Raw genomic sequence first — 24,908 nt, 5'->3', positions numbered from 1 at the left:
GGCAATACAATAGATATGTAAGATGAAATAGACAGTGGTGGATAGAGAAAGGGATAAGGGCGCACAGCGACTCATTTTTTCCTTTTTGATTGCTGAATCTGTGGTACTGAGAGCAGTGAATAAATGAAATGTTATTGCCATGTTAGAAATACATTTCTTGAGGGTGTGGGTGTATTCAGTAGAAAGCATTCACTTCTGAGTGAAGTGATTAATAAAGAAAGCAGGAAGTGATGCTTACTTTCTATCTGTATTTCAGAGCAATTCCAGGAACTGTAAGAACGTCAATGCCGGAACTCCGTCTTTTGATTTAAGATTCTGGTGCCTGCTAAAGCAAATACATTTCTTCGCCCGCCCACCCTGAATTGGTCTGGCTGAAGTGCTCATCATCGTTAAGCAAGTAAGTACAAAATATTTCTGGATCAATCTATGTAACTCATTCTATGTTGTGTGGTTTTTAAAATTATATCTATTCTTATCTTTCTGTATATTAAACATGCAATCACACTCAAATTACTCAGTCTCTCATCATAGGACAACAGTCCCAGAACTATTCTAGTGAACCTTCACTATTCTACCTCCAATGTCAGTATATTCTTCCATAAATATAGAGACAAAAACAGTACACAGTATTCCAACTGTGGTCTCAGCAGAGCCCTGTACAATTGTGGCAAAACTTAACTATTCCTGTACTCCATACACTCCTGAACTAAGGATAACATTATTTTTTTTCTAAAAATGAAATGGGAAATAGAACAATTCAACTTGGACAAGAACTCAAAAATGGGGAACAGATCGCAAGCACTTTAAATCATTTCACTGCACCCAATCAGAGACAATGCACAAGTGTGGTTAAGAACAAATTCACTCAGAAGCTGCTTTTGCTTCATGTTTTGTGTCTGTGATCAGGTATCAGATGCAATGGGCGCGATTCTCCCAGACAGGGAGAAATCATAAGGCTGGCGTCAAAACCGGGCGGGTTTGACGCCAGCCTCCCCCTCCACGACCGGGAACCGATTCTGGTCCCCGGTCGGGGCTAGTATGCCACGGCCGTGAACTCCGGCATCGCGGGCTTAACGAATTTCGTGCCAATGCCAATCGGTGCCATGGTTGCCAAGATCGGGACTTTACGGCCGTTTTTACGAACGGCCAGACCAGGTGTGTTTGCCGTTCGTAAAAACGGCCGTAAAGGGCTTGGAATTCGGCCCATCGGCCAGCTGAGAATCACTGCTCGCCGTAAAAAAACGGCGGCAGCGATTCGTGTCGGGCGTGGGGGGGGGGGGGAATAGCGGGAGGGCGTCGGACTAGCGTGGCCGTAAAAATTTACGACCCCCGCTATTCTCCGCACCGTCGTGAGTGCGGAGAATTGCGCCCAATGACTTTGGGACAGTGCAATAGTGTGAATGGTATTAGGTCTGTCCAGCTCCATGAGCTACATGCCCAACTTCCCCATCTCATTATTAGCAGAATTACAAATAAATAACCAACCTGCACACAAATAGATAGCAGACATATGCCCAATGAGAACTCATTTTAATAGCTTTCTGATAATTAAAGGGGTTTTAAATCATTGACAGGATTTTCTTTAAAATTTGTGCTCACTGTAGAAATTTAGTTTCAAGTGGAGTTTCATTTTAGTGGTGTAAATGGTTCACATTTATGGAGATTCATGGAAATGTCACTGTGAAAGGCCAGAATTAAAAGCAGGTAGCACAGTGGTTAGCACCGCCGCACCACAGCACCAAGGACCCCGCTCGATCCCAGCCCCGGGTCACTGTGCATGTGAAGTTTGCACACTTCCCCGCGCCTGCATGGGTCTCACTCCCACAACCCAAAGACACGCAGGGTAGGCGGATTGGCCACGCCAAATTGCCCCCTAATTGGGGAAAAAAAAATCAAAAGCAGGCTGCATACTACACCCACCCCAATTTAGAACATTTCCATAGAATCCCAACAGTGCAGAAAGAGGACATTCAGCCCATTGAGTCTGCATGACCCTCCACTCCCAGTCTATCCCCGTACCTAACTTGCACATCCCTGGACATGAAGGGCAATTTAATGTGGCCAATCCACCCAGTCCGCACATCCCTGGACCATGGGAGGAAACCCGCGCAGACACGGGAAGAAAGAAAGAAAGTTAGCTGTACCTGCATGCTAACTTTCTGGGTTCCGTGTTTGAGTGTCTCCCCAATATCTCTGAACACCAACAATTAATGGTTTCACGCCTTTTTTAAAAATTCTACTCTTCTGTCCTTACTGCCAATCACATTTCTCGTTCTGCATCTTGTTCCCGACTCACTTAACCTGCATATACATTTGTGTCCACCCAAGAGCTTACATTCCCATCTAGTTTTGTAATGCCAGCAAACTGAGATACATTGCTCTCAGTCTCTTTGTCCAAGCCATTAATATAGATTGCAAACAGCGAAGGCCTCAGCACTGATCCCCTAGTTACGGTTGGCCAACTTGAAAATTCCACATTTATACCTGCTCTCTGCTTCTTGCACGTTAATCAATCATCAATCCATATTATTATGTTGCCCACAACTCCATGAGCTCTTATTGTGCATCTTGTGTGGCACTTTATTTTTTTTAAATATAACTGTAAAGTACCCTGGGCGGGATTCTCTGATCCTGAGGCTAAGTGTTGACGCCGTTGGAAACGCCGTTGTCTTTTGCGAAGGTGTGAACGTGGCCTCAGGATCAGCAATTCTGGCCCCTACAGGGCCAGCACAGCACTGGAGCGACCCACGCCGCTCCAGCTGCTGATTCCAGCGTCAACCAGGCGCTGCGGGGTCCGCGCATGCACAGTGCTTCCCATCTCCATGCCGGCCCCAAAGCAACATGGCATAGGGCTACAGGGGCCGGCGCGGAAGAAAGGAGCCCCCCCAGCCCGAGAGGCCGGCCTGCCGATTGATGGCCCCCGATCACGGGCCAAGCCACAACGGAGGCCCCCCTCCCCCACCCCAGGGTCGGGCCCCCCTCCCATGAAAATCGCAGGGGTGGGTCCCGCAGAGCGGCCCCGGCTGTCTGCTCTGAGGAGAATCACGTCCCGGCATCTGGGCGGCGTGGCGCAATTCGCGCCAGTCGCGGCAATTCTCCGGCCCGGCCCCAGGCTGAGAGAATCCCGTCCCCTATTCTTTTTTTTCCTATTAAGGGGCAATTTAGCGTAGCCAATCTATCTACTGTGCACATCTTTGGGATGTGGGGGTGAGACCCACGCAGACACAAGGAGAATGTGCAAACTCTACACAGACAGTGACCTGGGGCCGGGATCGAACCTGGGACCTCGGCGCCGTGAGACAGCAGTGCTAACCACCGTGCCATCCCGTGTGTCACCTTATTGAGTGTATTTTGAAAATCGAAGCATATTACTCATTCTCTTTTGTCCACTGTAATGGTTACATCCTCAAAAATTTGGCAAACATCTTCATATCTCAAGCCGCTTCTCATAACCCTAATTTCATATATTCAAATGTCTTCCCAATGAAACTGTAAGAGCTTTATTAAAAAGAAATGCTCAAAATATTCAACAAATCAGGCAGCAGCTGTGGGGAAAAACAGAGTTAACGTTTCCAGTCAAGATGACCTTTCATCAGAACTGAATAGAGATGAAATGTAATAGCTTTTAACATCAGTGAACGCGAGTGGGATGGAAGCAGCAGGAAGAATGGAAGAAAAGCTCTGTGATAGGGAAAATTTATCAACAAAATTATTTCATGATGTATCAGCCAAAGAGTGTGTTAATGGGCATAGCAAAGGAAAAAAATGTGTCCAAATGAGGTGTGATTGGCTAGCAAGCAAGGCAAGAGGACTGTGACGATGAACAGTTTTGTACAAGAAAGAGACAACCAGAGACACAAACAGGCAGTGTACCTACTTGCCAGGCTCTCACTGAATCTGCTGGACAGATCTGCTCAGGAGAGTTCACGGCAGGACAAAGCAGTGCTAGTGTTAGCTCTGTACCAAACTTCAGGATCTCTGGTTAACAGCCTACAAAGAAGGAACTTATCTTGGGAACAAAGCAGCGTAAAGATAAATTCATGATTTTTGAAGCTTTCCTGTCCAGTTATGACATCAGCTGGGATTGCAACATGTGCCATGTGCCTGGCTTTTCCACCAGCTTGTCTGTGTCCTCTTGAAGTCTATCATTATCCTCCTCAAAGAACAGAAAATTTCGAAGTTCTGTGTCACCTGCAAATTTTGAAACTTTGCCCAGTTTTCCAGGTCTTGGCGTAGATTTTTAAAAAAAGCACCTAACGAACACTATCATATCTTTTTCTAATCCGAAAGGAAACCATTTACCACCATTCTGTTTCTGTCTATCAACCAACTTGGTAACTATGTTGCTATGGTCCTTTATATGGCCATTCACTTTGCTGGCAAGTCTGTTGTGCAGTACTTTATCAAACACTTTTTAGAAGTCCATGTACACCAATTCAACTGCATTAACCTCATTAACCCTCTCTGATACGGAACTACTCAATGATTTTGTTGACCAAGTTTCAAAATAATCTGCTCAACTTAAATTTACACGGGAAAGCTTACTCACATATATGCATGGTTGTATTCCACAGTTCAACAGTGTCAGATCATCATAGCTCAAGCAGGTGACTGAAGATACCTCTTTAAAAAAAAGCTTGTCATCATGGCAATGGGTAAGTGTTACACTGAAGCACAAAAATGATAAGACAGGTTACAGCGGTGCCATGGAGGATGGGGAAGCGGCCGTGGAGCAGGAAGCCGGGATAAGGGCCGGAGGGCCTAACTGAATAGAACCAAAGCCCCATTAAATGGAGGTAGGCCTTGGCTTCCACTTACTTCTATTTCCATCTTAGGCCTGTTTCAGGAGATGGCAACCCCAACCCACGCCCACACACAATTCTCAGAGACAAAAGTACCAGGTAAAAGTACCAGGTGAAGTTCAGAACACAATGTCAGGAAGTGGACCAACTCATGCTGCCTAAACTGAAGACAAAATTCAACCCTTTATGTTCTCTTCGCAATTTTCTTTCCTATTACCTTTGAATGATTAATAAATTTGACTGCAATGCTCTATGTCCCATCATCCTGCGGTATTGTGTGAAGCAAATAATGGCATGATGGGAAAACTAGTCAAGTCTTCTTGGTACAATTGAATTAAACCTAAGGCACAGATACAAAATACACAGATACAGCCGAGGTCAGCATGACCTGAGAACTGGGTGACTGAAATTCTAAGATAAGGCTTGTTCGTTATGAACCTAGAAGCAGTCTCAATAAATACCAAGCTAAAAAGCTGTCTCTTCCTGTTCGTAAACAAATTTGTCTTGTTCTTAAAACAAAGACAAGATAATGATATGAAACTCCATTCCCCTAAAGGTCAGCAAGGTGACGCCATTGTAACGATTATTACTTATGTTTTACTTTCGATTAAATTCCTGACCAAGTTGTATTCATGTTATCTTGATCCTATAATGTATAAAAATCGCCTTATTCTTCTGTACTATCGCAGACTTGGGACGGACTCAGCAGTTTGTTTTTGACTGCCTTCCGACTTAAAGTCTCAGCCATTACTGCTAGCAGTCAGTTCTAATTCGGAAATAAAGTTCAGTTTTGCTTACCTAATGAATCATGTTTGTATTTCTCTATCACAGTCAAGAAGCGGGGAAAATATTGAATACGACAATCCAAGTCATTAATACAAGTTATAAATCAGTGAGACCCAGCACTGATCTCTGTCTCCATTTGTTACAGAGGGCCGAGCCAAAAATGATCCCAACTTTGTTTACTGTCAGCCAATCCTCTATCTATGACAATATAGCCAATCCACCACTCGCCACCCCACTACCTCAAACGCCATGAGCATTCATCTTGTGTAGTAGCTTTCTACTTAAAGAGAACCTGGGCGGGATTCTTTGTTTATGAGACTAAGTGTTGACGCCAAAGGAGAATCCATGGACTTTCACAACAGAAAAATCTGCACCACACCTGCACCGATTCCACTACTATTAAGGGTCTGACATCAATGCCACGTGGAACACAATTGACTCTCATGAAAAACGGTGCGGGATTCACCGGCTCCTTGATTGACACTCAGGCGGCTGACAAGCTGTAGCCGCACATACACATTACACTCCCCTCACACACTTATCCCAGCCAAAAAGATGACACTGTTGTGAAGTGCACCCATAGAATTGATGGATCGCCTGGGGCCAGAGGGCACCCAGGGGAGTGCCCTAGAGGGTGGTCAAATAGTTAAGTGAATTGAGAGGTCTTCAAAATAATTAATAAACCATGCATATATATGAGTAAGCTTTCCCGTGTAAATTTAAGTTGAGCATTATTTTGAAACTTGGTCAACAAAATCATTGAGTAGTTCCGTATCAGAGAGGGTTGATGAGGTTCATGCAGTTGAATTGGTGTACATAGACTTCTAAAAAGTGCTTGATAAAGTACTGCACAACAGACTTGCCAGCAAAGTGAATGGCCATATAAAGGACCATAGCAACATAGTTACCAAGTTGGTTGATAGACAGGAAACAGAATGGTGGTAAATGGTTTCCTTTCGGACTAGAAAAAGATATACGAACCGTGGCACCAGTTCAAAGTGGGCTGTTAGCAGTGTACACAGCTCTATGACTGCCTTGCTGGCTGTGGCAATTGTGCTCCATGCCCATCCACCCTGACCCCACAGCCCACCTCCTGGCCACCACCCACTACTCTCCCCTGCCCTGGCAGAAGCCCCCCAGCCAGCGGCATAACTGTCAGCAAACTATGGCTATGTTGGACACCTTCTGTACCCCCTCTCTCTCCCTCAGCAGCCGCCACGCTGCTTTCACAATTTTTAAAAGCACATGTGAACCGTGCTGTCGGGAACTCGCCCCATCGGACCCAGAGAAACGCGGAGGCCCGGGAGAATACCTGGTCGATCCGCTAATGATATGCAAACTGTGTCTACTGCACGTGCGGAGTGAAATACATTGACGCCGTTTTCGAGGTGACAGAGAATCGCGATTTGGCATCAAATCGGCACATGTCACGATTTTGGCATCAGAAACTATTCTCCGCTCAATTGGATTTCCCGGTTTCAGTGTCGGCTAATGCAGAATCCTGCATCCTTTCTTTTTAACTTTCCAAATTTGCTTTCACCTCAACAATCTCTCTGCCCCGATCTGCTAATTATTTTGAAGACCTCTCAATTCACCTAACTATTTGATTAATCAGAACACTGACACCATCATCATTAACGTGAAGCCTCCCGCAACAGAGCAAATCCTTCTTTTTCCAATACTGGTGCCAAAGCCTTATGAAAACTTGTTGATGTGGGTACTGGATAAAAAGTGGGTATTGGGTACCATGGTACCCTTCAATTATTTAATAGATTATACATGAGTTATTATCCACTCAGGTGAAGTATGAGACAATGGCTGGTAAATATGGATCCAGAGCCAGCTCGGGGCAGGGCCTGTAGGAGCGTTTTCCAAGGCCTGAGTATTGAGCCAGCCTTAACGTTTAATTTGTCCCTTATTGTTAGGCCTTAGCTTAATAAACAGAGCAGACACACAACAATCTTGGATAAGATGGCTTTTTATTATTCCAAGCTTATTTTCATTTGCACAAGAGATGGACCTGGATAATGCCAAAATCGATCTGCTGAACACTGATAAAAACACATCAATTATACAATTTCCAAAAATCAAACGCCCACCCCTGATGCTGTTTTATTCAAACTCATCCAATAAAATTGTGATCAACCCATAATCTAGCCTCATCCTGTCACCCGTTGTTTACCAAAGGTTTTATGTCCATTTAAGTTTTTCACATCCTAACATCCTGCCCATCCATTGTTCATTAGGAACAAGATGGCAGAACTAGCATCCTCTTTACTCCATGGATTGTTTCAGAGGGACAGGATATTAGAAGTGGCTTCCTCTTCACTTCATAGATTGTTTCAAAGGATAATGGGGCCACTGATAAAACTTGTTTGCTACGTAATCTGCTGACCACACATCTCATGTGTCTCAAAAACATGGGCAAGTTAACTAGCCTAAATCCCATCATGCATTGTGGCCACTGCTTGTAGCTAGAGCTCCATGATAATTACTGCTATGTCCTAAAATAAAGGTTTAATAGTTAATAATGATTACCAAGTACACTTACTACAATTAATCTCAATCCTTAATAAACTAAATTGTGTAAAACTAGTTTTACAAAGGTTTTAACAATCTAGTTTCAAAACAGTTTTAAAAGGTCTCATCGCTGGACACCCCCTTCAGGGTCTAGGAGCTGTAACAGGCTGTAACATTTTCATCCAATAAGTGTAGTTCCTCCTTTTCGTCTAGGGAGGAATCAAATGATCAGTGCAAAGGTGAAGGCAGAAACTGGGAGCAGCATCATCTCACCAGTTATTGAGAATTCTACTGTCAACTCCATGCCAATTACAATCAATGTGGAGACAGTTTGCAAGAGGAGCCTGGAAGGTAAGATAGCACAAACGATGAAAGTATCTACCAGCAGAATCTATGAGCATCAACAACAGGGGAAGGATAATTCTTATCGGATTTTATTAAATCAGTGTGAAATTATAAGGTTCTGGACCACTTTTCCTTTGTAGACCTTAACCAGTGTTTTCCATAATGCCCCATTATGGAAAGGCACTAATTTTATGTGGTGAAATGCTCAAATCCTGTCCCAGGTGTGAGGTGATGCATTTTGGTAGGGAGAACTTGCTAAGACAATATAAAATAAGGAGTAAGTTTCTTAAGGGGGTGCAGGAACAAAGGGACCTGGGTATATATGTGTATATTATTGAATGTGGCAGGTCAGGTGGAGAGATCAGTTTATAAAGCATAAAGTATTCTGAGTTTTATCAATGGGCATAGAGGACAAGAGCAAGGAAGTTATGCTGAACTTATGCAAGACACCAGTTAGACCTCAGCTGGAATATTGAGTACCGTCCGCGGCACCACACCATAGGAAGGATGTGAATGTATTGGAGTGCAGAAGAGGTTTCCAAGAATGGCTCCAGAGATGAGAAACTTGAGTTGTGAGGATAGATTGGAGCGGCTGGGACTATTCTTCGTGGAGAGAAGAAAGCTAAGAGGAGATTTGATCGAGACGTTCAAACTCTTGAGGGAGCTGGACAAGATAAATAGGGAGAAAGTGTTCCTGTTTGGAAAGGGATCAAGGACGAGAGGCCACAGATTTAAAATGATTTACAAAAGAAGCAAATGTGATGTGAGAAAAATCTTTTTCTGTGAGTGATCCAGGTCTAGAATGTACTTCCTGGAAGTATGGTGAAGGCAGGTTCAATCAAGGCATTCAAGAGGGCATTAGATGATTACTTGAATAGAAACAATGTGTAGGGTTTTGGGGAAAAGGCAGGGGAATGGAACTAAGTCATAATGCTTTTTTGGAGCGACGATGCAGAAAGGTCCCTGCATGACTGTGGGTTTTAGTCACTTTAAAAAGGTACCTGCATTGTCATTAAAGGGTTTATGACGTGAAAGTAAACAGGGTTTAAAAGAAAAACTAGGCTGTGGCTAAGCCATTAAACCTAACTTAGATAGAACTTTTGAGTTTAGTTTCAAGCTGGACCCAGAAAAAGCTGGACAGAACCAGGGAGCTGCATGGAGCAGGCTTCTCAAAGAACAAAAGAAAATTCAAAAACAAGGGAGTTGGGACAAAATATATACCTCAGGAAGTCAGTCAAGTTAAAAGAAAAGAAGTGAACTAGGTCCTGTTGGGTGAAGTTAAAATAAAAAGCAGAGAATGTGCACCGTGTTAAAGAAACAGCTGCATGAACCAGATTTTAAGTGCAAAGTCAAACATACGAGGTAATGTAAAAGAGTGTCACGGTGGTACAGTGGTTAGCACTGCTGCCTCACAGCTCCAGCGTCCTGGGTTCAATTCCGGCCTCGGGTGACTGTGTGGAGTTTGCACTTTCTCCCTGTGTCTACGTGGGTTTACTCCATGTGCTCCGGTTTCCTCCCACAGTCCAAAGATGTTAGGTGGATTGGCCATGCTAAATTGCCCCTCAGTGTCCAAAAGGTTAGGTGGGGTTACTGGCTTATGGGGAAAAGGTGGAGGCGTGGGCTTAAATAAGGTACTCTTTCCAAGGGCTGGTGCAGACCTGATGGGCCGAATGGCCTCCTTCTGCACTGTAAATTCTCTGATTCTATAAAATTTTGCTGGCATCTTAACACAGCCCATAAAGCAGCAGTGTTGTGCTGGCATGGCTGGGCACCTGAGAGATTGTGTAGAAGCTTGAGTAGTAAAACTTGGTCTGGAAGATATTGTTATAAGGTGGGATCTGTAAACCCTTAATAAAAAAGTACTTGGAGATACTGGACATGGTAATCCAAGGCAGAGGAAGACTGAAAGGAGAGATTGAATTTTTAATTAAAAATTATTTGGAAATCCTGTGCTTCCGTTTATTCATACCTCTAAACAGAAAATAAAAGTTACTGTCTATTGAGCCAGGATTCCATTCTGGGGTCTGACTGTCCCGTAGTAAGATCATCTGGGATTGTAATAAAAGTGGGGGCTTTTGGATTTGGAAAGTAGAGAACAGGTTATTGGATGCTGATTAATAAATAATTTGTCGGGATACTTTGAAACACAGAAAACGAGTTTCTGTTGCCGAATAGTAAAACTTGGCCAGGGAGATATTGTTATAAGGTGGGATTTGTGAACCCTTAAAAAAAATACTTGGAGATATTGGACTTAGAAATTTGAGTTGCTGTGAGATATAATATAGTATACCGGTTGAAATCCAGAATAGCAATGGAAATTGCGAAGATTTTTCCAAAGTTTGAAGATGTAAATCTGACTGGTTTACAAAAAGTAACCAAGAGTCCGTTAATGGAATTGGCAGATCAATTGCAGTTAGAATTACCCATAGGGCCCCGGAAAGCTGACATAAGTAAGAGCAGAGCTTAGCATTTGAAATTGCAAAGGATACCTGAGCGATCGTGGGTGGGATTCTCCCATCTGACGGCAGATTGTTGACGCCGTTGTAAAAACTGGAGATGACCCGGGCGCAACATGGCGTAGGGCTACAGGGGTGGAGCAAAAGAGGCCCCCACTAGGAGAGGCGGGCCCGCCAGTCAGTAGTCCCTGATTGCAGGCCAGGCCACGGTGGAAGCCTCCCCCCCCCCAGGGTCCGAACCCCCCACCAGGCCACCCCGAAGGATGGACGGCGAGATCCTGCCGGGTAGGACTGGATGTGAACGGCGCAGGTGGGACTTGGGCTTTTTTGGGTGGCCACTCGGTCCATCCCCTGCCATTCTCCGAAACAGCGTGGGCTGAGAGAACCCTGCCCCGTGTTCTCCAAATGGTATGGTCATTGAATAGGCTAAAATTCAGTTACAAGTGAAAATAGAGATAGAAAGAGAAATATAAATGAAGAAACTTGCAATGGAGGAAGAAAAGGAAAGAGAAAAGCAGGAGAGGGAAAGCACGCAGGAAAGGAAATTGGAAGAGGGGAAGTTAGCAAAGGAGGAAAGAGAAAAAGAGAGAGAAAGAGAATTTCAGCTTAAAATGCCAATTAAAAAACATTCACAGGAGGAAGACGAGGAAGGATTTACTTCCAGATCAGAACCCAGTGGGGAGATGTTTAAATTTGTACAAGCTCTTGAAAAGTATGGTGTTTTTCAATTCATTTGAGAAAATAGTAAAACAGATGAAATGGCCAGAAATAATTTGGACATTGCTATTATAGAGTAACTTCATTGTTAGGACTTGTAAAGTGTATCATTGTCAGAAGAGATATCTGTAGAGTGTGATATAGTGATGAAAGCGTATGAATTGCCTCCTGAGGCCTATAGGCAGAAGTTTCAAAATGCAAGGCAACAGCCTGGACAGACCTATATTGAATTCAAGAGAGTAAACCAAAGTAATTTTGACCATTAGATATAGTATTATGGATGGAGGCAACATACAAAGCCCTTAGGGAAGTGATTCTTTTGGAAGAATTTAAATATTCATTGCCTGCAGTGTCAAAAACTAATTTGGAGGAACAAAAAGTTAAAACTGCTAGGTAGGAAGCTAACAAGTAGATGACTACGAGCTGGTCCAAAGAATATTTTTTTTCCTTGTCATGCTCATAAACCTGAGAGTTAGAAAATAAGAAGGTGAGAAAACAGTAGGAATCCAAGGAAGAGAAGGGACTGTTGAGAATAGTCAAGACATTTCTCCTCAGGTCAGAAAATAAACATGAAGTGGCATTACGAAGCCTAAACATTTCCATTGTAACACGGTGGGAGATATTTGGGCAGATTGCTGGAAATTAAATGGGAGACCAATTGCAGTAGCAGGAAAGGTAGCACTAGGAAAGGAAATGGCTGTTAAGACTGTAGCAAATAAAGTTGCCATAGTCCCAGACGGCTATAGGATGCTTTCCCCTTTGAGGGGTGAGCTGACTGGTGGTGATTTAATCTGAGGGTCACCACACTTCAGGGGAGGGGAAAGGTTGCGAAGGTGGGCCCTTCACGAATAACCTAAGTCAGTAAGGGAATTGAACTCGCGCTGTTGGCCTCGCTCTGCATCACGACCCAGGGGCGGGATTCTCCGATCCCCCGCTGGGCCTGAGAATCGCCGGGAGGTGAGGCATGAATCCCGCCTCCGCCGGCTGCCGACTTCTCCGGCGCCGGAGTATTGGCGGGGGCGGGAATCGCGACGCTCCCGCCGGCGTGAATTAGACCTGGTACTTACCGGCGGCAATTGGCTCTGCAGGCGGATTCCGGGGTCCTCGGGGGGGCATGGGGGCATCTGGCCCTGGAGGGTGCCCTCACGGTGGCCTGGCCCTCTATCGGGGCCCACTGATACGCGGACGGGCCTGTGACGTGGGGGTATTCTTTCCCTCCGCACCGGCTGCTATGGACCCCAGCCATAGCCGGTGCAGAGACAAGCCCCCCTGCGCACACGCTGGCACTCCCACGCATGCTCCAACTTGCACCGGCTGGCGGCAGCCCTTCAGCGCCGGTTGGTGCAGCGTCAAGTCCCTTCCGCGATGGTTGGCGCAGCGCCAACCCCGCCGCCGCTGGCCTAGCCCCTGAAGGTGCGGAGGACCTTCCTGGCGGCCTGACGCCAGAGTGGTTCACGCCACTCCTCGGCACCGGGACCGCCCGCCCCGCCGGGTAGTGGAGAATCCCACCCCTGCTGTCCAGCCAACAAAGCTAAATTTGTGAAAGTTATCCCAGTGTTTTATGGACAAAGAAGAAAAAGTAACTTCTTGTTTTAAAATTTGAAAGTTAGGAGTAAGAGAAGACTGAGGGAGGTGTAGAATCCCACTGTTTGAAGGTCTTGAGAAGGATTAAAGTAGATTATGAGAGAGTTCAATATTTTCTTTTTTCCAAAATATAATAGTTTTATGTAAAAGTAATTCCAATGAAACACTTGAGCTTAACATCAAACTTGTCTGCTTTTGATTCCAGGTCGATATTTTCGCTGCTTGGCTTTACCCGCTTCTGCCCTAACTGGTAAATAATTAATGAGTAGTGAAGTACCAATTTGTTACAAATCAAATGCATTGCTAATAGATTTCATGTTGAAGAGTCAATCAGATAATCCAATGAACTCCCCGTTCCCAAAACAAGTTGTCAGGAGGCAACAGCGCTCTGAATGCAGATCAGAGTTTCTACAAGAACAAACCAATCAAACCTCCTTGATAGTGATATTTTTCATTTCCTCCAAAAACTTGTGGGTGGCAGAGTGACATAGTAGTTAGCACTGCTGCTTCACAGCACCAGAGATCTGGGTTCAATTCCGGTCTTGGGTGACTGTGTGGAGTTTGCACATTCTCCCCGTGTCTGCATGGGTTTCCTCCAGGTGCTCAGGTTTTTTCTGATGTGGAGATGATGTGGAGATGCCGGCGTTGGACTGGGGTGAGCACAGTAAGAAGTCTTACAATGAGAATGAACATTCACCTGAGGAAGGAGCAGTGCTCCGAAAGCTAGTGTTTGAAACAAACCTGTTGGACTTTAACCAGGTGTTGTAAGACTTCTTACCAGGTTTTTTCTAACAGTCCAAAGATGTGTACGTTTGGTGGATTGATTGGCCTTGCTAAATTGCTCCTTAGTGTCCAGAGATGTGTAGGTTAGGTGGTGTTAAGGGGATAGGGAAGGGGGTGGACCTGGTCGGGGTGCTCGTTTGGAGGGTCGGTGCAGACTCAATGGGGCTGAATGGTCTCCTTCTGCACTGTAGGGATTCTATGAACTCTATGGAGTGTCTTCTTTGGCAGTGCTTTCATTAACAGTGAACCCTCTGACAATGCACCCTCTCACAATGAAATATGTCATGGTCAACACTGTGACAGTTAACAATCTGGCAATGCTTCTCATTTATCCAAGAATGGGTTAATTTGCCACAGAATCACAATATACTGGAACATACAAATGCTACTTCTGTGTCAGTGTGATATTTCCATTTGCTTGATACACGGAACAAGAAAAATATAGTCTGAAAGAAATCCTCTTCATAGACAAAGGCAGCTGTAAAACTATTGAGCACAAAATTCTAGTAATATAATATGCTTTCACACTCTGGGACTGGATGCCATGGTGTCCTTTCATGTTCATGGATGACATGGTATCAAGGATTGGACATTGTCCTTGCAGCTCTACATCCTGGGTTTGAAACTGCCCCACATAATAGAAGAAATATCTCCTTTTCATGCCAACAAGCATCAGTTTTAATGTTCTCAATCCAATTTACATTGCAGTTGACAGCATGACGTTGTCCACACCAATGCTATTTATTGTCACTGAAACTGAAATTGTGAGAATACACAAGAATGTCTATCGAGCAAATGGAAATATCGCATGGCACAAAAATAGCATTTGTATGTTCCAGTATATTGTGATGCCATGGATATTTGCCCTGGGACTGTTTGATGGATTGTGCAGGGGAGGGTTTTCTCTGTATGAAACCCATTTGGTGTCTGATCTGAGAGTGGTGGGACTGATCTGAGAGTGGTGGGACTGCTTTACTCTGTAGAATTCAATTTTTAAGTATTGACGTTGGTTGCTCAGATTAGCACAAATTTGCCTGCGTAGGGATGTAAATAGAATGTTAAATCTTCTCCCTATTTTACTTACAGGAGAATCATATGATCAACTGATAAATCGTCATAAAAAGATCCTGAAGGAAAAACTTGAATACATTACCGAATACACGTCTACTGCGGGGGAGCGTGTCTGTCTCCTTCAGAGGTTCACGAACCTCTGGATCACCGATGGCAAATGTGATGAGCTTCACACGGAGCACGAGGTGACAGAGATTGGATCATCCTCACCTAGACCTGGCAAGACAACCTTTAAATCTATGAAGCACAGGGACATTTTCAGATCCATGGACGGGCAACGGCAACCGAGAGTGGTCATTACCCGTGGGATCGCGGGCATTGGGAAGACGATTTACGTAAAGAAGTTCCTCTTTGACTGGGCAATGTCGGAAACACACCAGAAGTATGATTTTGTGTTTGTCTTTCCATTCTGTGAGCTCAATCTTATTTCTGAGGAAAGCATGAGTCTTGTGCAACTGGTGCAACAACATTACCCACACATGGAGCAAATGGGCGAAGTTTACCCAAAGGACTCTGCCCGCTCCCTGTTTATTTTTGATGGGCTGGATGAAAGCCGATTTTCCTTGGAGTTTGAAAGTAACCCTGTCTGCTGCGATATTACGAAGCCAGTGCCCCTCCGATCATTATTGACCAACCTCATCAAAGGCAACCTCCTCCAATCAGCATCAATTTGGATAACAACACGGCCATCGTCAATGCACCAAATTCCATCCTGCTACGTGAACAGAGTGACAGAAATACAGGGATTCCAAGATGAGGAAAAGGAAGAATATTTCAGGAGGAAATGCCAAGACAGCCAACTGGCAGAGAAAGTCATTACCATGGTGAAGAGGCAAAGTAGCCTTTGGATGATGTGCTATGTGCCTGCTTTTTGCTGGATCCTCGCCACTGTCTTGGAACATGTCTTGGAGTCATCATGTGTTGAGGAATTTAAAGGTAACACAGTAACTGAGGTTTACACCAACTTTCTGGTTGTCATGGTAACATACCACCACAAGCACCGTGGCCACGGAAAGGAAAAGATTGAGAAGTCCTGCGAGTTACTCCAGTCAGATCAAAGGGCTTTGCTCAATCTGGGCAAGCTCGCGTTCCAGTATCTGAAGTCTCGCACCTTTATCTTTTATGAGGAGGATTTTAAAACCTTCAATATTGATATCTCATCGATCTGTGGTGGGTTCTGCAGAGAGTATTACATCGAGCACTCTGCACTTTATCAGAGGCGGGTCTACTCTTTTGTTCATGCCACGGTCCAAGAGTATTTTGCTGCTCTCTACATTTTTGTAACCTACCACAATGAGAAGCGGAACCTGATGACATGTAACTTGCTTGCGCGGACCTGGGAGATCTTTTCAAAGCCCACCTTCTTTCAGATTTGTAAAAGTGCTTGCAGTGAAGTGGTTAAGAGTCACACAGGCCACTTGGATCTGTTTCTCCAGTTTCTCTGTGGCTTGGGAAGGAGAAGGATTCAGAAGTGCCTGCAGGGTCTCCTAACCCACGTGGAAGAACAGAAATGTGATCTTGAGAACACCATAAGTTACATAAAGAAGCTGCTACATACAGACATCCCTCCAGAGAGGTGCATCAATCTGTTCTACTGTCTAACTGAGTTGGATGACAAGTCAGTAGTGAGGGAGATGAATGAATCCCTCCATCAGGGAGTCTTGTCCTCCAAAAAACTATCGCTGGCTGATTATTCAGCTTTGGCCTTCATCCTTAAAACATCAGATATGGACAGAAAAGAATTCCATTTATCCAAATACAGGATATCACCAGATGGATTGAAAAGACTATTACCAGTTGTTAAATCCTTTGAAAAAATAACGTAAGTACTTGGTCATAAAAGAAGAGGAGAGTTCATTTTATTATTTTTCTATGACAAAGGAATTTTAAATGCTACTTTAAGCTCAAAGGTAGAAGAGGAAAGATGCACAAACAGTTCAGATTCAGGATAACATTGCTGACAATATGACCGAATGTCTAGAGAGAGTGTTGAAGGGAGAATCGGGTGGTCAGTTCATGGTATGAGCAAAGTGACAGTTATTTGTCTTTTGGACTGGACATATGGGGCGGGATTCTCCAATAATGAGGTTATGGCCCCAGCCGGTGTGAAAACCGGCGCCAACCACTCCGGCGTCAACGGCCCCCGAAAATGAGGAATTCTCCCCTTTCTAGGGGGCTAGGTTGACGCCGGAGTGGTTCCCGCAGCACCAGCCGGTGCCGAAGGACCGGTGCGAGTTTGCGCATCTGTGGAACGGCCGGAGTATTTCCGTGCATGCGCGGGGGTTCCCTTCTCCGCGGCGGCCCCCGGCCAATATGGCGGAGCCCTATAGGGGCCCGGCGCGGAGGAAAGAAGGCCCCCACGGAACCTGCCCATTCGCAGTGGTAGGCCACAATTGCGGACCAGGTCACCATGCCACCCCACCCCCCCCTCCCGGGGTCGGATCCCCCCTCCCCAGGACAGCACACGCATACTTACCTGCCATGTCCCTCCTTGTGTGAGGTGAGTAATCCACGCCGGCGGGACTGGGCAAAACTCATCGGCCACTCGGAGAATCGCCGTGCGGGCCGCTGTCAACTACCCCCGACCGGTATGGCGGAAATCCCGCTGGCGCCTGAAAAATGGCGCTGGAGAATAGGGAAGCTGGCATTGGGGCGGCGGGGCGGAATTCGCGCCTCACCCAGGGGATTCTCCGACCCGGTGCAGGGCCAAGGACTGCAGTATCCTTTTAGGTCTGGTACACTTTTAAATAATTTAATCTCGTTTATTCAAATATGATTCTCTAATTCTTCTGGGTTTTTCAATGTACCAGTTGGTGCACTGCATTCAAGATCTATTTAACCCAACAGTCCTTTCACACTCTGGGACTGGGTGGGACAGTGGGTCAGACACTGTCCTCTCACACTGTGGGACTGGGTGGGATAGTGGGTCAGACACTGTCCTTTCACACTCTGGGATTGGGTGGGGCAGTGGGTCAGACACTGTCCTTTCACACTGTGGGACTGGGTGGGATAGTGGGTCAAACACTGTCCTTTCACACTCTGGGACTGGGTGGGACAGTGGGTCAGACACTGTCCTTTCACACTGTGGGACTGGGTGGGACAGTGGGTCAGACACTGTCCTTTCACACTGGGACTGGGTGGGACAGTGGGTCAGACACTGTCCTTTCACACTCTGGGACTGGGTGGGACAGTGGGTCAGACACTGTCCTTTCACACTCTGGGACTGGGTGGGACAGTGGGTCAGACACTGTCCTTTCACACCCTGGGACTGGGTAGGACAGTGGGTCAGACACTGTCCTTTCACACTCTGGGACTGGGTAGGACAGTGGGTCAGACACTGTCCTTTCACACTCTGGGACTGGGTGGGACAGTGGGTCAGACACTGTCCTTTCACACTGTGGGACTGGTTGGGATAGTGGGTCAGACACTGTCCTTTCACACTCTGGGACTGGGTGGGATAGTGGGTCAGACACTGTCCTTTCACACTCTGGGACTGGGTGGGACAGTGGGTCAGACACTGTCCTTTCACACTGTGGGACTGGTTGGGATAGTGGGTCAGACACTGTCCTTTCACACTCTGGGACTGGGTGGGATAGTGGGTCAAACACTGTCCTTTCACACTCTGGGACTGGGTGGGACAGTGGGTCAGACACTGTCCTTTCACACTCTGGGACTGGGTGGGACAGTGGGTCAGACACTGTCCTTTCACACTCTGGGACTGGGTAGGACAGTGGGTCAGACACTGTCCTTTCACACTCTGGGACTGTGTGAGATAGTGGGTCAGACACTGTCCTTTCTCCCTCTGGGGTGGGTTGGACAGTGGGTCAGACACTGTCCTTTCACACTCTGGGACTGGGTGGGATAGTGGGTCAAACACTGTCCTTTCACACTCTGGGACTGGGTGGGACAGTGGGTCAGACACTGTCCTTTCACACTCTGGGACTGGGTGGGACAGTGGGTCAGACACTGTCCTTTCACACTCTGGGACTGGGTAGGACAGTGGGTCAGACACTGTCCTTTCACACTCTGGGACTGTGTGAGATAGTGGGTCAGACACTGTCCTTTCTCCCTCTGGGGTGGGTTGGACAGTGGGTCAGACACTGTCCTTTCACACTCTGGGACTGGGTGGGACAGTGGGTCAGACACTGTCCTTTCACACTGGGACTGGGGGGGGCTGTGGGTCAGACACTGTCACACTCTGGGACTGGGTGGGACAGTGGGTCAGACACTGTCCTTTCTCACTCTGGGACTGGGTGGGACAGTGGGTCAGACACTGCCCTTTCACACTCTGGGACTGTGTGGGACAGTGGGTCAGACACTATCCTTTCTCATTCTGGGACTGGGTGGGACAGTGGGTCAGACACTGCCCTTTCACACTCTGGGACTGTGTGGGACAGTGGGTCAGACACTATCCTTTCTCATTCTGGGACTGGGTGGGACAGTGGGTCAGACACTGTCCTTTCACATCTGAGACTGGGTGGTACAATGGGATGTTCACTCATCGCAGGAGATGTCTATTTAAACCACCTTCCCATGATGAGTAAAGAATGAATAATCTCCAAGAGAGAGCAGGTTAACCTCACAGCTGTCAAAACTTTGAAACATCTTAACTGTAGCCTATTAGCAATGCCATAGAACAGGAGCAAACAGCGTGATCCAATGCAGCAATATTATTTGTATCTGACTCGATGTTTTGTTGCACCTTTCTTCTGACATTACTTGATGTGTTTGACCCACTGTTTGAACTCCAGGCTAATGGGTAACATCATGGATGAGGAAATGATTGACTCTATGAGTGCTCTCCTGCTCGCCAGTAAAAACCAAATCAAGGAGTTATGGTAAGCCATAATATGGTATTAGAAACTTTGGTGTGCAATCCTCAGCAGAATGTTGTCATGCATCATCCTTGGCTCAATCGCTGACCGCTTGTCTCCGAGTGAGATGATTGGGATTTGAAATCCCACTCCCGTGATGTGAGTACAAAAGGCTGACATTGCAGTATGGAACAAAGAGAGTGTTGTGCTGCTGGGGTTACTTTCTTCGAGATAAGAATCCGAGCTGTCACTCAGATGTAAATGATCCAGTCACACGATTTGAAGTACAGTAGGGGAATTCTACCAGGGCCAATGGTAACTTTATCCCTCAACCCACATCATGGAAGCAGACCTCAGCAAAGAAATTCATTGATGTGAAGCACTTTGAGCCACCCTGAGATTATAGAAACTGCAAGCACAGTGGGCTAAACAGCTGGCTTGTAATGCAGAACAATGCCAGCAGCGCGGGTTCAATTCCCATACCGGTCTCCCTGAACAGACACCAGAATGTGACAACTAGGGCTTTTCGCAGTAACTTCTTTGAAGCCTACTTGTGACAATAAGTGATTATTATTATTATGTTTAAGATCTTCTTCCTCATGGGAAAGAAATAAAAATTTGGAAATTGCACCATAAGAATAAGAATAAGCTCTGCCCTATCTCAGTCAGTCACTGTACCTCTTCCGAAACTTCCCATCCATAATATTCAAATAAAACAAACGAACCCACAAGAAATGAAAGTGCTAAGGTTAGACTTAACAATGGAGATTGCTGGACTTTGAGGGCTAAGTTGCGCCTGTAATCGTGGGCTACAGGTAGCCTTAGGGCTACAGGCTTATGATCTATGACCTTCTTGTAAATGTGACATAATTTATCTTCCAGCTTGATAAATAACACACTGGGAGATACAGGTCTCAAAAAGCTGGCTGCTGCATTGATGAGTCCGAGCTGCAGACTGGAGACACTGCTGTAAGGAAACCTTTTCTATTTCTCAAAACTGCTTTGTGACTGTAGGATATAAAGGTCCACCCTGTATTTAAATCCAACTTCGCTGTCCAGCGATTCATGAAAAAGTCTCATGCTGCAATCACAAACTCTCAGTGCTAGCTTTTTATTTCTTTTTCATATAAATTTAGAGCACCCAATTACTTTTTTCCAATTAAGGGACAATTTAGCGTGGCCAATCCACCTAGCCTGCACATCTTTGGGTTGTGGGGGCGAAACCCACGCAAACACGGAGAGAATGTGCAAACTCCACACGGAGAGTGACCAAGAGCCGGGATCGAACCTGGGATCTCGGCGCCATGAGGCAGCAGGGCTAACCCACTGTGCCACCGTGCTGCCCACAGTGCTAAGGGTTCTTTCTGAAAAAGGATGGGGAGGAGATATGCAATAGCATTTTTGGCAAGATGTACAGTCAGATGTTTGGTCTCTACTTATCCTACGCTGTTACCTGGGAGCACCTGAACTGAAATGGCACCAGCGTCCTTGCAGGGAGGTCTGCTGGCGCTGTTGCGGAGGGTATAAACTAACTCGGTCAGAGGAATCCCGAAAGAAGGTTCAGCAGGGGGAAATGCACAGCCAAAATTAGATGAGACAGCAAGTGAGTTAGAAAGGCAGAGAAGTTATAGACCAGTTAATTCACAAGGGAGTTTGGCATGATTGAGTGGTATTTATTTTAATACAAGGAGTCTGATGAACAAGGCAGATTAGTTGAGGGCATAAAACAAAACATGGGGGTATGATGTCAATGCTGTCACTAAGACATGGTTGAGAGAGGGACACGATTGGCAGCTCAGTATTCCAGGATATAGGACCTTCAGGCAAGACAGGAAAGGAGGTAAAAGAGGAGGGGGTGTTGTAATTTTGATCAGGGAATCAATTACAGCATGAAGGAGGGACAACATCTCAGAATTTCTTCAAATGAAACTGTATGGGTAGAACTTTAAAACTAAAAAGGAGCAATCACATTGAAATATTGAATGCAATTCTGAGACAGAATCAATCTGCATTTGGAGAGGCAGAGATTAATCAAGAATAGGCAGCATGAGTCTGTTGAGGGGAGGTCATATCTGACCAGATTGATTGAATTTTTTGCAGAGATGGCAAGGTGTGAAGATGAGGGCAATGCATTTGTATAGGACTTTGGTTAGGCCATATTTGGAATACTGCATGCAGTTCTGGTCGCCACATTACCAGAAGGATGTGGATGCTTTGGAGAGGGTGCAGAGGAGGTTCACCAGGATGTTGCCTGGTATGGAGGGTGCTAGCTATGAAGAAAGGTTGAGTAGATTAGGATTGTTTTCGTTGGAAAGACGGAGGTTGAGGGGGGACCTGATTGAGGTATACAAAATTATGAGAGGTATGGACAGGGTGGATAGCAACAAGCTTTTTCCAAGAGTGGGGGTGTCAGTTACAAGGGGTCACGATTTCAAGGTGAGAGGAGAAAGTTTAAGGGAGATGTGCGTGGAAAGTTTTTTACGCAGAGGGTGGTGGGTGCCTGGAACGCTTTACCAGCGGAGGTGGTAGAGGTGGGCACGATAGCATCATTTAAGAGGCATCTAGACAGGTATATGAACGGGCGGCAACAGAGGAAAGTAGACCTTGGAAAATAGGAGACAGGTTTAGATAAAGGATCTGGATCGGCGCAGGCTGGGAGGGCCGAAGGGCCTGTTCCTGTGCTGTAATTTTCTTTGTTCTTTGTTATAATCTACTTGGATTTTAGCAAGGCTCATGAGAAGGTCCTACATGGCGCACTGATAGCGAAGGTGTCCATGGAATCCAAGGAAATTTGGCAAATTGGATCTAGAATTGGCTCAGAGGCAGGAAGCAGGGGTGATGGTTGAGAGGTGTTTTTCTGACCGGAGGCCTGTGTCCAGTGTGGTCCTGCAGGGATCAGTGTTGGGGCCCTTGCTGTTTGTGGTTTATATAAATTATTTAGACATGAATGTAGGCCGGTTGATCAGTAAGTTCACGGATAGTATGAAAATTGGCGGGGTGGTAAAAAGTGCGAAGGATAGCCTTAGATTACAGGAGGATAAAGACAGGTTGGTCAGATGGGCTGATCAGTGGCACATGGAATTCAATCTAGATAACTGTGATATGATGCACTTGGCAGGACAAACAAGGCGAGGGAATACATGATGAATGCAAGATCCTGAGATGCACTGAGGATCAGATGGATCTTAGTGTGCATGTATACACGTCCCTTAAGTTAAAGCATAATGTGGTTCAGAAGGCATTTGGTATACTTGCTTTATTAACCAAGGCATAGAGTTTAAGAACAGGGAGGTTATGCTGTAACTGTATAAAACATTTGTTATGTCACAGAGTATGTGTGGAGTTCTGGAGTCCTCATTATAGGAGGGATTTGATAGCACGGGAAGGGTGCAGAGATTTACCAGGATGTTGCCTGGGCTGGAGAGTTTTAGTTATGAAGAGAGATTGGATCGACTGGTTTTTTTTCTTTGGAGCCGAGGAGACTGAGGGGAGACACGATTGAGATGTATAGAATTATAAGGGACATAGATAAAGTAGATAGGAAGGAATCTTTTCCTTGGTTCAATGACCAGGGGGCATAGGTTTAATATAAGGGGCAGAAGAATTAGAGGGGTTGGGAGTAAAAGTGTTTTCACCCAGAGGGTCGTAGTAGTCTGGAACTCACTGCCTGAAAGGGTAGTGGAGGCAGAGACCCTCATAACACAAGAAGCATTTAGATGTGCAGTTGCGATGCCAAGGCAGCAAGACTATGGGCCAAGTGCTGGAAAGTGGGATCAGAATACTTAGGTGGCTGTTTCTGACCAGTGCAGATGTGATGTAGATATCTATGACCTCTTGGAAAACCTTAAAGGGAACTTTACACCGTACCTAGACATTCAATATCTGATGTGGGAACATTTGATGAGACGATGTAGATTGAGCTTTATTCTGTAGCTAACCTATGTTCAATGTAATCTGGGAGTGTGTGATGGGACAGTTTGGAAATAAATTTACTCTTTACTTAACTTATGTTGTTCCAAAACTGAGAAGCAGGATACGGACAGTATGTGTTATGACAGGCAAGCTTCAGTTTGACAACCAGAAAATATATGCCTGAAAAAGTGTGGCACCTCTCCATAAGAGAGGCTTAAAGAGAGGTGCAGCTTCATTAGGCTGACTGGCCTCCTTTAGTGTCGTACTATTTTATTGATTAGATGCACTGTTTATGATCCATGAGAACTTTCTTTTAATGGTTTTATGGTTATCATGTTTGTAAATGTTGAGTGATTGAATTCTATACATGGATTAGAAAATGCTTTCTTCAATAAATTCCCTATCATCTGCAGTCTGTGTACAAATAATCTCACAGAGCAGAGCGGTGAAGACCTGGTCTCCGTTTTAAGGACAAATCAGATTCTGAAAGAGTTAAACCTGAAGTACAACCAGCTGAAAGATGCAGGGGTGAAGCAGCTTTCTGTTGCACTGCAGGACTCTGACTGTGAGATCGAGACCCTGGGGTAGGTGGCCATTGCCTTGATAAACTGATCCAGCTGATTTCAGAGCCCTTTTTTGGCAATGCTTAATGATGTCTGTCTGATTTACCTAGGTTATGGGGCAATGAATTCACACACTGCTGTTGTGAAGAACTGGCTCTGGCTCTGAAAACCAACAAATCATTAAGAAGCCTGGATCTTGGCTATAATGCCATTGGAGACCTGGGAATAAAACTGCTGTGTGCAGTGATTAAGGATGATGCCTGTAAAATAGAGAAACTGGGGTAGGTAACCCCTACCAACAGCAAATGCCGACATACACGTTTCATGCATAAGTATAGCAGTGTTTCTTCAGTGTCATATCCGAGAGAGGCTTTATTGAACTGGACAGAAATGGCAGCCTACAATGAGCTTATCTCATGACAGAGTGCTATGACTAAGGCAAGTCAGACTTACTTCACAACCCAAATTCCCCCTTTCTATATTGAACAAAAGATACAAATATCCCCCTTCTCCTACTGAACAAAAGCTATCTTTGCATGCATGGGTCCTATGTGA

The 24,908-nt window shown here is 45.5% G+C and overlaps 1 protein-coding gene across 4 annotated transcripts in view; it reads left to right on the top strand.

Moving 5' to 3' along the window:
* The first annotated feature begins 262 nt into the window (after positions 1–262).
* LOC119976142 (NACHT, LRR and PYD domains-containing protein 3-like) overlaps positions 263–24,908 on the top strand; it is a 41,025-nt gene continuing 16,379 nt past the window's right edge. For 2 of the 4 annotated variants that reach the window (XM_038816337.1, XM_038816339.1), the window contains exons 1-9: positions 263–397; positions 4,575–4,655; positions 8,322–8,459; positions 13,416–13,460; positions 15,080–16,886; positions 19,816–19,902; positions 20,761–20,847; positions 24,204–24,374; positions 24,464–24,634. In XM_038816337.1, the coding sequence (XP_038672265.1) occupies positions 4,646–4,655; positions 8,322–8,459; positions 13,416–13,460; positions 15,080–16,886; positions 19,816–19,902; positions 20,761–20,847; positions 24,204–24,374; positions 24,464–24,634 (2,516 nt within the window). In that variant the 5' untranslated portion in view covers positions 263–397; positions 4,575–4,645. The remainder of the gene's footprint in view (positions 398–4,574; positions 4,656–8,321; positions 8,460–13,415; positions 13,461–15,079; positions 16,887–19,815; positions 19,903–20,760; positions 20,848–24,203; positions 24,375–24,463; positions 24,635–24,908) is intronic. The other 2 variants (XM_038816338.1, XM_038816340.1) reach the window with 2 other exon arrangements.

Source organism: Scyliorhinus canicula, chromosome 13, assembly GCF_902713615.1.
Source record: "Scyliorhinus canicula chromosome 13, sScyCan1.1, whole genome shotgun sequence".
Classification (NCBI taxonomy): domain Eukaryota; kingdom Metazoa; phylum Chordata; class Chondrichthyes; order Carcharhiniformes; family Scyliorhinidae; genus Scyliorhinus; species Scyliorhinus canicula.
The sequence above is the reverse complement of the archived record's forward strand: the minus strand, read 5'-3'. Positions and strand labels throughout refer to the sequence as shown.